Source organism: Acanthamoeba castellanii (assembly GCF_000313135.1).
Source record: "Acanthamoeba castellanii str. Neff unplaced genomic scaffold scf7180000084754, whole genome shotgun sequence".
Lineage (NCBI taxonomy): Eukaryota > Discosea > Longamoebia > Acanthamoebidae > Acanthamoeba > Acanthamoeba castellanii.
Window position 1 is genome coordinate 25,250 of NW_004457415.1, and position 11,544 is coordinate 36,793.

Genomic DNA, 11,544 nt, shown 5'->3' on the forward strand with positions numbered 1-11,544 from the left:
TCTGCACCACCGCAAGGTTCGACCCGCCTCGCTGGGCGCCCTACTTTATCTGCTTGAGTGACTGACGGTGTTGGGCGTGTAGAGGAAGCTGGACATACCTGGTCCTTACCAGCTGCCCATCTTGTGCAACCTCATCGACACTTTCCGCCACAAGCACCGCCTCCAAGACTACATGCTCGAACAGGCCAGCAAGGTACAACTTTTGTTGCGCTGCACAGGGCTTCACCAAGCTGACCTCTGTGCAGTCGCCCAAGGGCACCTTCCACTTCGTGTTGCCTTTCGGGGGCGATACGGACGTGATGGTCACAGACCCGCCCTCGGTCGAATACATCCTCAAGACCAACTTCGAAGTGCGCAACCTTTCTTCAACCCTTGTTGCCTCTTGTTCAACGAGCTCACCTTCCTCCTCCATATATGTGTGTAGAACTTCACCAAGGGTCCCCACTTCAAGGACAAGCTTCAAACTCTGCTGGGAGATGGCATCTTCAACACCGACGGTCAGCCATGGAAGGAACAGAGGTGCAGCAACCTTATGGTATCATCGCAAGGTCCACGACCTCGCTCACGTACACGACAATACAGGCAAATTGCAAGTCACATGTTCAAGGTGAAGGAGCTGAAGCACATGCGCGACATCTTCGAGCGCCACGGCCGCGAGCTGCTGCAAATCCTCGACAAGGCGGCCGACACCGGCGTGCCCATCGATGTGGCCGATCTCTTCTTCAGGTGAGTGCGTATCGAAATTTCAGGAGCAATGAATGTCGGGGCCGAGAGAGCAGACTAATGATGGTCTGCCGCAGGTACACCCTGGACTCGATCGGAGAGATCGCTTTTGGCTTCAACGTCGACTCCATGCACAAGGACTGCTCCTTCTCACAAGCCTTCGACGCCGCGCAGGAGTGCGCCGTCGATCGGTTCCTCTGGCCGTTCTGGAAGGTACCATCAGACCAAGAAGACCGGCACAACGCACGAGTGAATGGTTCACAATCGCTCTTCTTTGATCTGCAGTTCACTCCTTCGCCGATGGGCAGCTACGTGAAGATCCTGAACGACTTTGCCGCAAACGTACCACTGCCCTAATCGTCCAGCAACTGGTGCCCAAGCTAACACCATGTGATGCACATACAGCTCATCAAGGAGAGAAGGCAAGACCCAGATGTTCGCGACAGAAACGACCTCCTGTCGCGCTACATGTGCATGGACGGTGGTGCGTTATTCTCTGACTGGCAAGGCCGTCCTCGCCTTTGCGTGTTCTAACGGGACGAGCTTTTGTAATCGCGCAGTGGACCACAGTGACGCCCACTTGCGCGACATCGTCATGAACTTCATGATCGCTGGCAGAGACACAACTGCTCAGGTAAAAGCATATGTTGTTCTCGACATGTCGCTGTGCGCACCTCTCACTCACAACCCATGCGCGCATGCGCAGACTCTGTCGTGGCTGTTCTACAATCTGTCTCGCAACCCAGATAAGGAAGCCGAGCTGCTCAAGGAGATCGACAGCTTCGACGACGGTCTGCCTGACTACGATGAGCTGAGGCACATGAAGTACATCATGGGCGCTATCAACGAAACGCTCAGGTCCACCATCACCACTCAATTCGCACCATCGTCACACCTCTGGCTGACGTGTGGTTCCTTCTCAGGCTGTGCCCGCCGGTGCCTGTTGACCCCAAATACGTGGTCAAGGACGACGTGTTGCCCAACGGCTACAAAGTGCCCGCTGGGGTGCGTGCCTCTGGGGTGTTGGGCTTTGTACGGCTTCTGATGCTGGGCTTGAACAGGTGAATGTTGCCTGGTCGATGTACTGCATGGGCCGGATGGAGAAGTACTGGGACAGGCCGCTCGAGTTTCTTCCCGAGAGGTGGCTCGACCCCGAGAAGAACAAGGAGAGGCACCCCTTCCTCTTCATTCCTTTCCAAGGTACGCTCACGGTGGTGCGGCCCGGTAGGGAGTTTTCGCATCTTCAGCTCATTCGCGTTTTGTGTTGTGACCATCTGTGTTTCAGCTGGGCCACGCACTTGCTTGGGGCAGAACATGGCCTATCTCGAAGCCAAGGTGATGACCTTCATGATCCTCAAGTCCTACAGGTAACCAAACAAACATCTTTGTGGTATTCCAGTACTACCACTAGCGGTGGTGTCTTACTTCGTTTGGTTTTTGTGTGTGATTTGGTGGATGATGGCCCAATCGCAGGCTGGAGCTGCACGACCCGGAGAATCAGAAGGTGACCTACCGCCCGTCACTCACACTGCCCATCAAGGGCGGCCTCCGCATGCTTGCCTCACGCCGCCGCTGAGGCCGCAGCTGGCCAGCTGCGTTCTGTACATACCGACCCAATGAACTGAACTTTGCCTTTTCAGCGGACATCGAAGAGCTATCATTTTGCAACATATTTATATTTTATAGCCGCTTCAAAAGAAACAATAGACAACACTGCACCGGCCTACCAACCCACATGGGTATCAACCAAAGCATCCCGCCACACCGCATCGAGGTACATAAATATTGTATGTTGTGCATTGTAACGTTGAGCGCATAGCCAGCCTGTGCGCCACACACGACCAGCTGCAGCACAGCTTTGTAACGTTCTCTCCCCCCCCCATCTTTGCCAAAACACAGCCGCCCCGCTTTCGAATAGGGCCGCCGGGCAAGCCGATGCCGAGGGGCAACCAGTACTGCAGCATGCGGCCCCTCTTCTGGCGCCTTGCGAACAACGTTTTGGTCAGACTGGAGGCCGACGTGGCCCTGTGCTTCGGCGACGTGTACCGGGTGCTGCTCCTCCTGCACCACGACGACGCCGAACTCGACCACGACGGGCGTCCGGACCAGAGGCACCTGCTGCCTGCTCGCCACCAGCGGCCGCAGTTCGTCGACGGTGTGCCCGTGAGTGATGACGATGGCCATCGCCATGACGCTGGTGATGATGATGAGGAAGATGCTGAACCGCAGACCCGCGGTCGGCACCACCCGACACAGGTGATCTGGGTCGTAGGGAACTGGATGCCCTTCACCCGGCAGATTGCCCACAACAGCGCCCTCCAGAAGGACTCGACGGTGAACATGATGGTGCCAGGCCCGCGACGGACTGCGTGGCGCGCTCTGCCACGTCAGCACACCGTCGGTGGGCGAGGAAGTTGGGCGCTGCCAGGTGGGTGGGACGATGGCCTGCGCGACGTGGTCGCCAATCACGACGCGCTCCAGCTCACCGGCCGCTCTGAGTTCATCCACCGCAACCTCATCAAGGTGCGTGTGCGGTGGCGCGGGTGCGTGTGCGGTGGCACGTGTGCGATTATGCTGACCGTCTTGTGGAACATAGATTGTGGAGCATGATGGGATGCGCTTGATCAGCCACCAATACGACCGGGGAGACGGGAAAGACGTAAAGAAATGGTGGAACAGCTGATGGCGCGCGTCACGGACAACGTCGACGACGCTCCGCTCGACTTTTTCGTCGCCCTTCGCCCGCCCATCGACGCCGCCATCTACCACAACCGATGCAGTGGTGGTGGCCTTGCGCCGTCGATCGAATTCGTGGTTCACGTGCAACTGCCGCCGACCTACCCGCTTGCCAGCGAGAGGTACCGCATGCTGACGCCTATCCTCCACCCGTTCGTTGCGCCCCTGTGGCCCGACAACGTTGACGGCGGCCGCGACGACGACAAGCGCCGGGCTTGGCTTGAAGGCGGCCGCATGGCGTTTGCTTCTGGTGTCAAGGAGCAGGCGACGCTCACCCCTTGGTCCACAAATGCCGAGGGCTTCGCCGAGGTGCTGGCCTGGTTCCGCGACGAGTCGCTCCTCGACCCGGTCGGCTGCGCGTCGCGCTTTGTCGAGAAGTCGCCCGACGATGCCACGACCGAGATGAAGCGTTGGGCCTCGCCGGACGGGGGCGAGAAGATGGCCAGGAGGGCGAGTCGCCTGGCCGAGGACGGCGGTGTCGTGCGGTGGCGGCCCGAGCTACACGCGGCATGCCCGCTCGCCTTCCGGGCCGAAGTGCGCACGCTGCTGCTCGTGCGGCAGCGCGCTCAGGCCGACATGCCGGTCGATGGATCAGGCAGCAGCCCGATGGCCGAGATGCCCGAGGAGGTGGTGCGGCACATCATCGACGCCCTGCTCGGCCTCCATCTCAGCTCCGCCTCCTCCTTCCTCTACTTCTCCGCCTAACCAACATAACATGGTCTGCCGTATATTTTCGTTGTTCACTTCACCACAACACCCTAAAATCAATGATGGCACCTAAACAGCCCCAGCGCATCGCATCAGTGGTGCTTCCCTGCTGAAGGCTGCTGCTTGCCGCTGGCACGGATGGTGCTCACAAAGTCCACGACAGTCACCTTGTCCCTGTTTTAGGGGAAAAGGAAGGTCAGACAGGCAACGTACGTTGCATGGCCAGAGCAGCAGAAACAAACCTGGACGCTCCAAACGAAGAGCTGCGCGATCGGCCTTCCACAATGCGAGGACTCTCGAGTGGGCTGTGTGTGGTGTGTGGTTAGCAGCGGCACATCAAATTATGCACACAGCGCGCAAGGTCCAACGCACCTCTGTGCGCTGTAGATGGGCGCGCGGGGGTCCTTGAAACTCTCTCGGCTGTTGGTTGGCTTCTTCTTTTTCTTCTTCTTCGTCTGGTCGCGAGGCGCGCTTGCTTCCTTGTGCTCCTTCTTGGCCGGCTTGCCGTCGGTGTTCTCCTGCGGGTGCTTCGTCTTCTTCTCGGCCTTGTGAACGTCAGCCGTCCCCTCCTCCTCGGCCACCACCACAACCGAAGGAATCGGTTTAGAGGCCTGGACCACGCTCAAGTCGATCCGCCCGATCTTGAGCCTTTCTCGGAGGTTGCTGCTTCGCGTTTCGTTCTCGTCGCTCGTGTCGGAGTTCTTCTTGTTGTCGGAGTTGTCGTCATCGCTTTCGTTTTCGCTTTCGCTTTCGCTGTAGTCGCTGTCGTCTTCGTCTTCATCGGTGTCGCTCTCCTCGCCTTCTGCTGCACCATCACCGTTCGCCGCACCGCTGGTCAGCGGCGCCCTCGTCGTTCGCCCCCGGGGCAACCTGCGCTCCTCTTCCATGGTCATGAGCGAGTAGTAGATCTTGCTGGCCGCGGCCGACGACTCGCGCGGCGATCCGGGTGATAGCCGCGAGCGCGGCGACAGCAGCGAGGCCGAGGCCGACGGCGACAGGAACGAGCGCGGCGAGACCAGGCCCAGGCCCAGGCCCAGGCCCGCCGGGCCGCGGGGGGAGGGGTCAGGCGAGCAGAGCTGCGGCGAATGCCAAAGCGCGGGCCGAACGCGCAGCTGCGCGGGCGTGGGTCCCCTCGGCGACGACGATGGTGAGGCCGACGGAGGGCGAGGCCTCGTGGCGGCGGTGGTGGGCATCTCGCAGTCGGCTCCGCCGGGGATGGCGATGAGGCAGTCGGCGTTGTCGGGGTTGATGAGCGGGCGCGGCACGGCCATGCGGCGCGGCGAGGTGGTGTCGTAGCGCGGCGACGGAATGGTGCGCGAGGGCGCCAGCGCCGCCGGCATCAGGTTCAGCGAAAATGGCTTGGGCGATGATGCCGACGCTGCCGAGTCTCGATTACGATGCATCAGCATGCGCGGCGATATGAGGCCTGCCGGACATCGACAAGTACAAGCGTAAGTGGCGTGTGCGTGTGCGTGTGTGTGTGAAAATGTCAAGCGCGGCTTAGAGATGATGAGTACCTCGAGGGGAGAGGTAGGATGTGGCGGCGAGCTGCGGGGCGGAGAGGTTCCACGGATGCTTCTTGATCGCGTTTAGATCGAGCCGCAGAGCCGGGTCGACCTACATTGTCCCGAACCAAAAAGAACAAGTCAGCGAGGTTTTTTTCCCGAATAGAAGCAGAGAAGAGCACCTGGAGCATGCCGCTGATGAGCGCGCGAGCTTGTGAGGAGAGGTGGTCGGGGAAGGTGACCGCCCCGCTCAAAATGCGCTGCCTCGTCGCCTCGTCCGTATCGGCCTGGAACGGCGTGCAGCCGCACAGCATTTCGTACACTGTGTAAAAGGAAAGAGGTGAGCGGCCCAGGTGTGTGTGTGTTCAGCGTAGCAGATAGAGCGGTACGTACGCAGAATGCCGAGCCCCCAAATATCGATCTCCGGTCCGACGTAGGGCTGTTCCTTGATGACCTCGGGCGCGGTATACAACATCGAGCCGCAGCACGGAACGAAACTGTCCAAATTCATCAAAGGAGGGATCTCGATGAGAAAATGAAGAAGAAGAAGAAGAAGAAGGAAGGCCCTTCTTCTCCCTGGGCCGTGCGTACGTTCGCTGTTCGGGAGTGAAGTGCATGCAAAGCCCAAAGTCGGCCAGCAGCACTCTCTGGTTGTCGTCCAGGAACACATTCTAGCACCAAGCACGATCAAAATGTAAGGCGCGTGTGGGGCCAAGAAAAAGAAGAAGAAGACGGTGGTACCTCGGGCTTGAGATCGCGGTGTGCGATGCCGTGCGAGTGACAGTACTGGAGGGCGCGCACGAGCTGCCGGAACAGGGGCTGCGCCTCCTGGTCGCTCAGTCGTCCGCCGTACTCCTTCATTTCGAGCACTCGCCGAGGCGAGCGTTGGCCGATGTGCTGCTGCTGCTGCTGCTGCTGTCCCCGTGGACTCTCGGTCAGCACTGCGCCCGGGTGTTGCATGCCCTGGCGCTCTCTTCTGCGCACGGCGTCCATCATCGGCCCGTGGTTGTTGTTGATGCCCCGCTGCTTGTCGTGGTCGCTGTTGGCGCTGTCGAGCCCATCACTGGGCGGCTCGCGCTCGTTGAGGAACAGCGTACGCCCGCCGCGTGGCGTGATGCTCTGGTCCATGTCGTCGCCCCATTCGTCCTCCGACATGAGATCTTCTTCGGTGAACGTGTAGGTCGTCTCGTAGAGGTGCTCGTAGAGATCACCTTCAGAGCGTGTTGAGAACATAGTAAATGAGCACGCCAATGTATGTAAACATACAACATAGCTACAACGAGGTTGATGGTGGCGAATGAATACCTCCAGTGTTGTGCTGCGTTATGAGATGGTAGTAGTCGTCCGTTTCCACGGCTGCAGCAACATGAACATGAGAGAAGTGAATTTTGGAGAAGAAGAGGGTTGAAAGAAGAGGAGGAAGGAGGACGCACCGTCGATGAAGCCGATGATGTTGGGATGCGCGGTGAGTTCCTTCAGGGCTTGTGCCTCCTGCTTGATGGCATACAGGCCGCCACACACGTCGTCGGCCTTCCATCTGCGCTTGTCGATGGTCTTCACCGCCACCTGCCGCAGCACATAGAGGTTAGGCGCTTAGAGCAGAGCCTGGCCCGAGCCTAAAGATGATGGGCTGGGTGGAGGAGGACGCACCTTGTGATGATGTGGTGGTTGGCGTGCAACGGCCACTATGCTGCCGAAGCTGCCCACCCCAAGCCTTCGCTCCAGCTCATAGCCTGCGGGCAAAGGCACACTTGCATCGACTCTGTTCTCCTGGTTCATCTGCATGTGGCAGGGCGTGCGTGAGCAAGGTTCCTTGATCTGATGGATGCATCAATGCACACGATCCGCGGATGGAGAAGGAGATGGAGATGCAGGATCGGGATGGCAAGAGAAGGGCACGTACCACGGCAGGAGGAAGGGTGGACTCACACACCACAGCTGTTGTACGTTCAAGGTGATGCCGTTGCGTGACGTCTTGCTTTGAGCTTCTACTTCTTTCTAGTCTTCCGCGGTTGGGAGAAAGAGAAGAGCTCGTTGTTGCTCCGGACCTCTCTTTCGTGCCACAGCGAAGCAACCTCTTGTTGGGATAGCTGGACGCTGTTCATTTGCATTCAATGATGATGGAACACGGGTAGGTACAGTTTATTTATAGGGGCGTTGCGATCGTGTGAGGCAGATCAATTTTCGTTCTGTGCTCCCAGATCCTTCATCCAATTCTTGGGGTCGTTGGGCACCTGGCCTGTGAAGTCGGCACCGCTGAAGTCGAAGCCTGGGTAGTCCTTCTGGAACTTCTCGAGCATCATCTTCCTATCCATCTGGTCGGCAGTGAACGAGTCAATGGCGTCGCCCTTGAGCAGTCCCTTCCACGATTCGTGCGAGATTGCCTTCTGCAGCAAGATTCGCACTTCCTTCGTCTCCTTGTCTCTGTCCTCAAGCGTCCAGATCGATTCTTTGGCCTTGACTGTGCCGTAGGGCTCGCCATCTATGATCGCCTTCGGGTCGTTCTTGAATTTGACCTTGAGCAGGTTGTTCTTGATCACCACCTCCAAATCGCGCCCACGCGTCGTGATAGGCACCGGCACCGACACTGCCACCTCCTCGATCGTCTGCGTCCATGTGTAGTCCTTCGTCTTGACGTCTACCGTCCCCGCTTTCTCATCGAAGTCAGCCATCTTTGCGTTTGAATTTCTTATCTGGCGAGTTTATTTTCACATTTCTTTTTCCAGATAGAAGCGCGGGAAAAACGAGGGACGACTTGCGTTGACCAAGCTGCAGCTCGAAGCTAGACAGGACAGCACAGAACAGACACAGAACAGACACAGATAACTGCAGAGATAATAATTACGAGGTATAATAACGGTGGCCACGACAGCACCACTGCAGCACACATCCGGTGCAAGCGGGCGAGGCCAACCAGCCACCAAAATAAAATAAAATAAACGAAAATAAAAAAGAGGAAAGGTAGGAAAAAGAAGGTCGCAAGCAAGGCAAAGGCGCGGGCGAGCAAGTGCAGGGTGGGAAAGAAACACAAACCCGCCCAATGGCCTCGTAAAGAATCAAAGACAAAGCACAACATGTGGACCCCCTCGACTAGGTCGGCTGTGATTCTTCATTGGGCTGCTTGTGCGTTGGGCCGGGGGTGGGAGGTTCGCTGTCCAGAAAAATGCCACCGCGCCCTTTCACCGAAGCGGCTCGCCAGGTACAAATACCGCAATTGGCCGCCTTTTTCTTCATTCTTCTCCGCTCCCTGTCGGTGACACACCAGCTCACACCATACGAACATGGCCCGCACCAAGCAAACGGCGAGGAAGAGCGTGGGAGGGAAGGCGCCGCGCAAGTATGCCGCTGCGGCGCAACAACAGCAGCAGCAGGGCAAGTCCGGTGGTGGATTCGCCAAGCCACAGGCCATCTCCAACAAGCGCGGCAGGAGATCCTACGCGAAGGCACAGGCCATGCCCAGTGGTGAGGAGGAGCAACAGCAGCAGCCACAGGCGATCCCGGAGATCACCTACACCGGCACCCACGACACTGCGTTCTACGCGCACTACTTCATCACCGGCGACAAGGAGAAGGACGAGGAGGTCAAGTGCCACTACGCCCAGGCCCACACCCGCGACCCGCTCACGCAGGCCGAGGACTGCTGGGTCGGCGTCAGCTACAACTCCAAGTACGACGGCATCGGCATGAAGACCAACACGCAGGGCCGCCACAGCAACCGGCCCGCGCTCAACCTGGTGGTGGCGCTCGACATCTCTGGCTCGATGGGCGATACCTTCCGCGGAGACGACGATGACAACGACGATGATGACGAGTCCGAGTCTGTCGGTGGTGGGCAGAAGAAGCTCCAGGTGGCCAAGGACTGCCTGCTCACCCTCCTCGCCCAGCTGCGCGATGATGACGCCTTCGGCCTGGTGCTCTTCAACAACAAGGCCTCGGTGCTTCAGCCGCTGACCAAGTGGGCCGAGATCGAGAAGGTCGGCCTGGAGAAGGCCATCCTCAAGCTCCGCGCATGTGGTGGCACCGAACTCACCGAAGGTGAGCGCCCCAGTTTGCTGTCTCTCTCCCTCTCTCTCTCTTCCTGTGACCACGGTCCCTAACAATCTATGATTGTTCGTGTGGCTGGCTGTGCAGGTTTCAAGGCGGCCACAAAGATGTTTGCCAAGGCCGAGGAGGGACCCAACAGGTCGAGTCGTGTCTTTTTCCTCACTGGTACGTGCTGCTTCATGTGTGGAATGTTGAGTGGTCGTATGTTTGTTTGTTTGGCTCATTGGCTCATTGACGTCTCTGTACCTGTCCGTAGATATGGAAGCTGGTTCGGATGACGAGAGAAAGTTCATCGCCACTGTCAAGCAGAATTCCGAGGTGTCGCTGTGGTCCACAATCATCGGCATCGGCATGGACCTGGCTCGCGACACAGTGGAGGAGACCAGCAAGACTCCGGGCTGCAACTACGCCACCGTCATCTCCAACAAGGACTTCCGCGAGATGATCGACAACGAGTTCGATTACACCGTGGTATGGCCTTGGACCTCACTCCACCATCAACCCTCAGAAACAGAACGCTCACACTGTTTTCCTTCGCTATCAGACCCCCACCGGCTTCAACGTCAGCCTTGGTATCAACTCTGACGTGTGGCAGCTTCACTCGGGCTACGGCTCGCCCGAAGTGAGCAACCTCCAGCCCGGCGGCCACGCTAGGCACTCCACCCTCTTCCCTTCGACCCAAAACGAGAAGGGTGAGACTCGGGGCGGCCTCTTCCTGTTCAAGGTCAGCCAGAAGGAGCCCGCCGGCCTTGACTCGCCTTTCACACTCGTGTACGCGTCATCTCGTCGTCATTGGCGATGCGGTCTTCAGATGATCCTTGGCTGACGTAGAGCTTTTCTCATCCAGATCCAAGTGGGACAACCTGTTGGGTATCGAGCAAACCGACATCAAGCAGCTCCAGTTCAAGGAGGGCCACATTGATGATGTCGGCATCCGAAAGGCCGTACTGCTTGTATGTTAACCACTGGCTGATGCCTTTTCCATTGGGAATCATAGACTCACCTTCGCCTGGTATGTCGCTGTGCAGGTATACTACACCGACTTCATCAGGCCGTACCTGGAGGTGAGGAACCAGGCGCTGGGTCTCCCGTCGATGGCCGCCACGGTCGCTGCGCCCATGCCCACGCGCTATCTATCGCTCATCACGCCTGCCAACCGCTTCCAGCTGCTCAATGACTTCATCGGTACACCCACCCAACGCGGGCACGCCCACTCACAAGATTCGTGGCGACTAACCTTAGACGGCTTAATTGTTGATGTTACAGCGTTCTACAAGAAGGAGATGGAGGCCATCCAAGACCCTTCGCTTAACGACGAGCTGACTTTCCTCGAGACCGTTCGCAAAGTCGAGCAGCCCTTCTTCCCGGAGAAGATCTCAGCCGACGTGGAGAAGGGAGGAAACGTTGGCGGAGAAGTCGAGGGCGAGAAGAAGAGAAAGCACGATGACGTGGAGCAAGGAGATCAGGTCAAGAAGGACAACGTTGATGATGAAGACGACGACGACGACGACGACGACGACGAAGCGGAGGCGATCAAGCGGAGGAAGATGGAAGAGGCTGACGAACAGCTTGCCAGACAGCTGGCAGCTCAAGAAGAAGCGCTCGAAGAAGAACAGCAAAGCGGTGTCGACGACATGCAGAGAGGCGATGAAGGCGACGAGGAGGCCAACGGCCAGTGCGTCGTTTGCTGGACGGAGAAGAAGAGCGTACTCTTCCTGCCCTGCCGCCACCTGTGCTCGTGCAAGGCCTGCGGCGACAAGACCACGCAGTGCCCGCTCTGTCGCAAGACCATCCAACAGAAGACCGACGTCTTCGTGTGATCCGTGGT

The 11,544-nt window shown here is 58.4% G+C and overlaps 5 protein-coding genes across 5 annotated transcripts in view; 3 read left to right on the forward strand and 2 right to left on the reverse strand.

Moving 5' to 3' along the window:
* Positions 1 to 2,299, forward strand: part of ACA1_202250 (cytochrome p450 superfamily protein) — a gene marked incomplete at both ends in the record, with an annotated part of 2,463 nt that extends 164 nt beyond the window's left edge. The window contains 12 exons of the mRNA XM_004338228.1: positions 85 to 193; positions 246 to 350; positions 425 to 535; positions 826 to 936; positions 1,009 to 1,065; positions 1,129 to 1,207; positions 1,284 to 1,357; positions 1,430 to 1,581; positions 1,647 to 1,728; positions 1,785 to 1,923; positions 2,009 to 2,090; positions 2,197 to 2,299. Coding sequence (XP_004338276.1) covers positions 85 to 193; positions 246 to 350; positions 425 to 535; positions 826 to 936; positions 1,009 to 1,065; positions 1,129 to 1,207; positions 1,284 to 1,357; positions 1,430 to 1,581; positions 1,647 to 1,728; positions 1,785 to 1,923; positions 2,009 to 2,090; positions 2,197 to 2,299 — 1,204 coding nt within the window. The remainder of the gene's footprint in view (positions 1 to 84; positions 194 to 245; positions 351 to 424; positions 536 to 825; positions 937 to 1,008; positions 1,066 to 1,128; positions 1,208 to 1,283; positions 1,358 to 1,429; positions 1,582 to 1,646; positions 1,729 to 1,784; positions 1,924 to 2,008; positions 2,091 to 2,196) is intronic.
* A 159-nt stretch (positions 2,300 to 2,458) lies between these two features.
* Positions 2,459 to 4,164, forward strand: ACA1_202360 (uncharacterized protein; the record flags this gene model as incomplete). The annotated part of the gene is made up of 3 exons (XM_004338229.1): positions 2,459 to 2,497; positions 2,623 to 3,246; positions 3,352 to 4,164. The coding sequence occupies 3 exons, from the start codon at positions 2,459 to 2,461 to the stop codon at positions 4,162 to 4,164; spliced, it is 1,476 nt and encodes a 491-aa protein (XP_004338277.1).
* Positions 4,165 to 4,259: 95 nt separating this feature from the next.
* ACA1_202370 (protein kinase domain containing protein) lies at positions 4,260 to 7,457 on the reverse strand (the record flags this gene model as incomplete). The annotated part of the gene is made up of 10 exons (XM_004338230.1): positions 4,260 to 4,341; positions 4,540 to 5,593; positions 5,685 to 5,784; positions 5,855 to 5,994; positions 6,066 to 6,169; positions 6,264 to 6,343; positions 6,414 to 6,883; positions 6,978 to 7,028; positions 7,106 to 7,238; positions 7,323 to 7,457. 10 exons carry the CDS (start codon positions 7,455 to 7,457, stop codon positions 4,260 to 4,262), a joined length of 2,349 nt encoding a protein of 782 aa, XP_004338278.1.
* A 392-nt stretch (positions 7,458 to 7,849) lies between these two features.
* ACA1_202380 (CS domain containing protein) lies at positions 7,850 to 8,344 on the reverse strand (the record flags this gene model as incomplete). Its single annotated transcript, XM_004338231.1, is given in 3 exon segments — positions 7,850 to 7,906; positions 7,927 to 7,951; positions 7,962 to 8,344. The coding sequence occupies 3 exon segments, from the start codon at positions 8,342 to 8,344 to the stop codon at positions 7,850 to 7,852; spliced, it is 465 nt and encodes a 154-aa protein (XP_004338279.1).
* A 609-nt stretch (positions 8,345 to 8,953) lies between these two features.
* On the forward strand, positions 8,954 to 11,536 carry ACA1_202390 (von Willebrand factor type A domain containing protein; the record flags this gene model as incomplete). The annotated part of the gene is made up of 7 exons (XM_004338232.1): positions 8,954 to 9,707; positions 9,804 to 9,863; positions 9,973 to 10,187; positions 10,261 to 10,487; positions 10,564 to 10,669; positions 10,745 to 10,901; positions 10,983 to 11,536. 7 exons carry the CDS (start codon positions 8,954 to 8,956, stop codon positions 11,534 to 11,536), a joined length of 2,073 nt encoding a protein of 690 aa, XP_004338280.1.
* Positions 11,537 to 11,544: the final 8 nt, after the last annotated feature.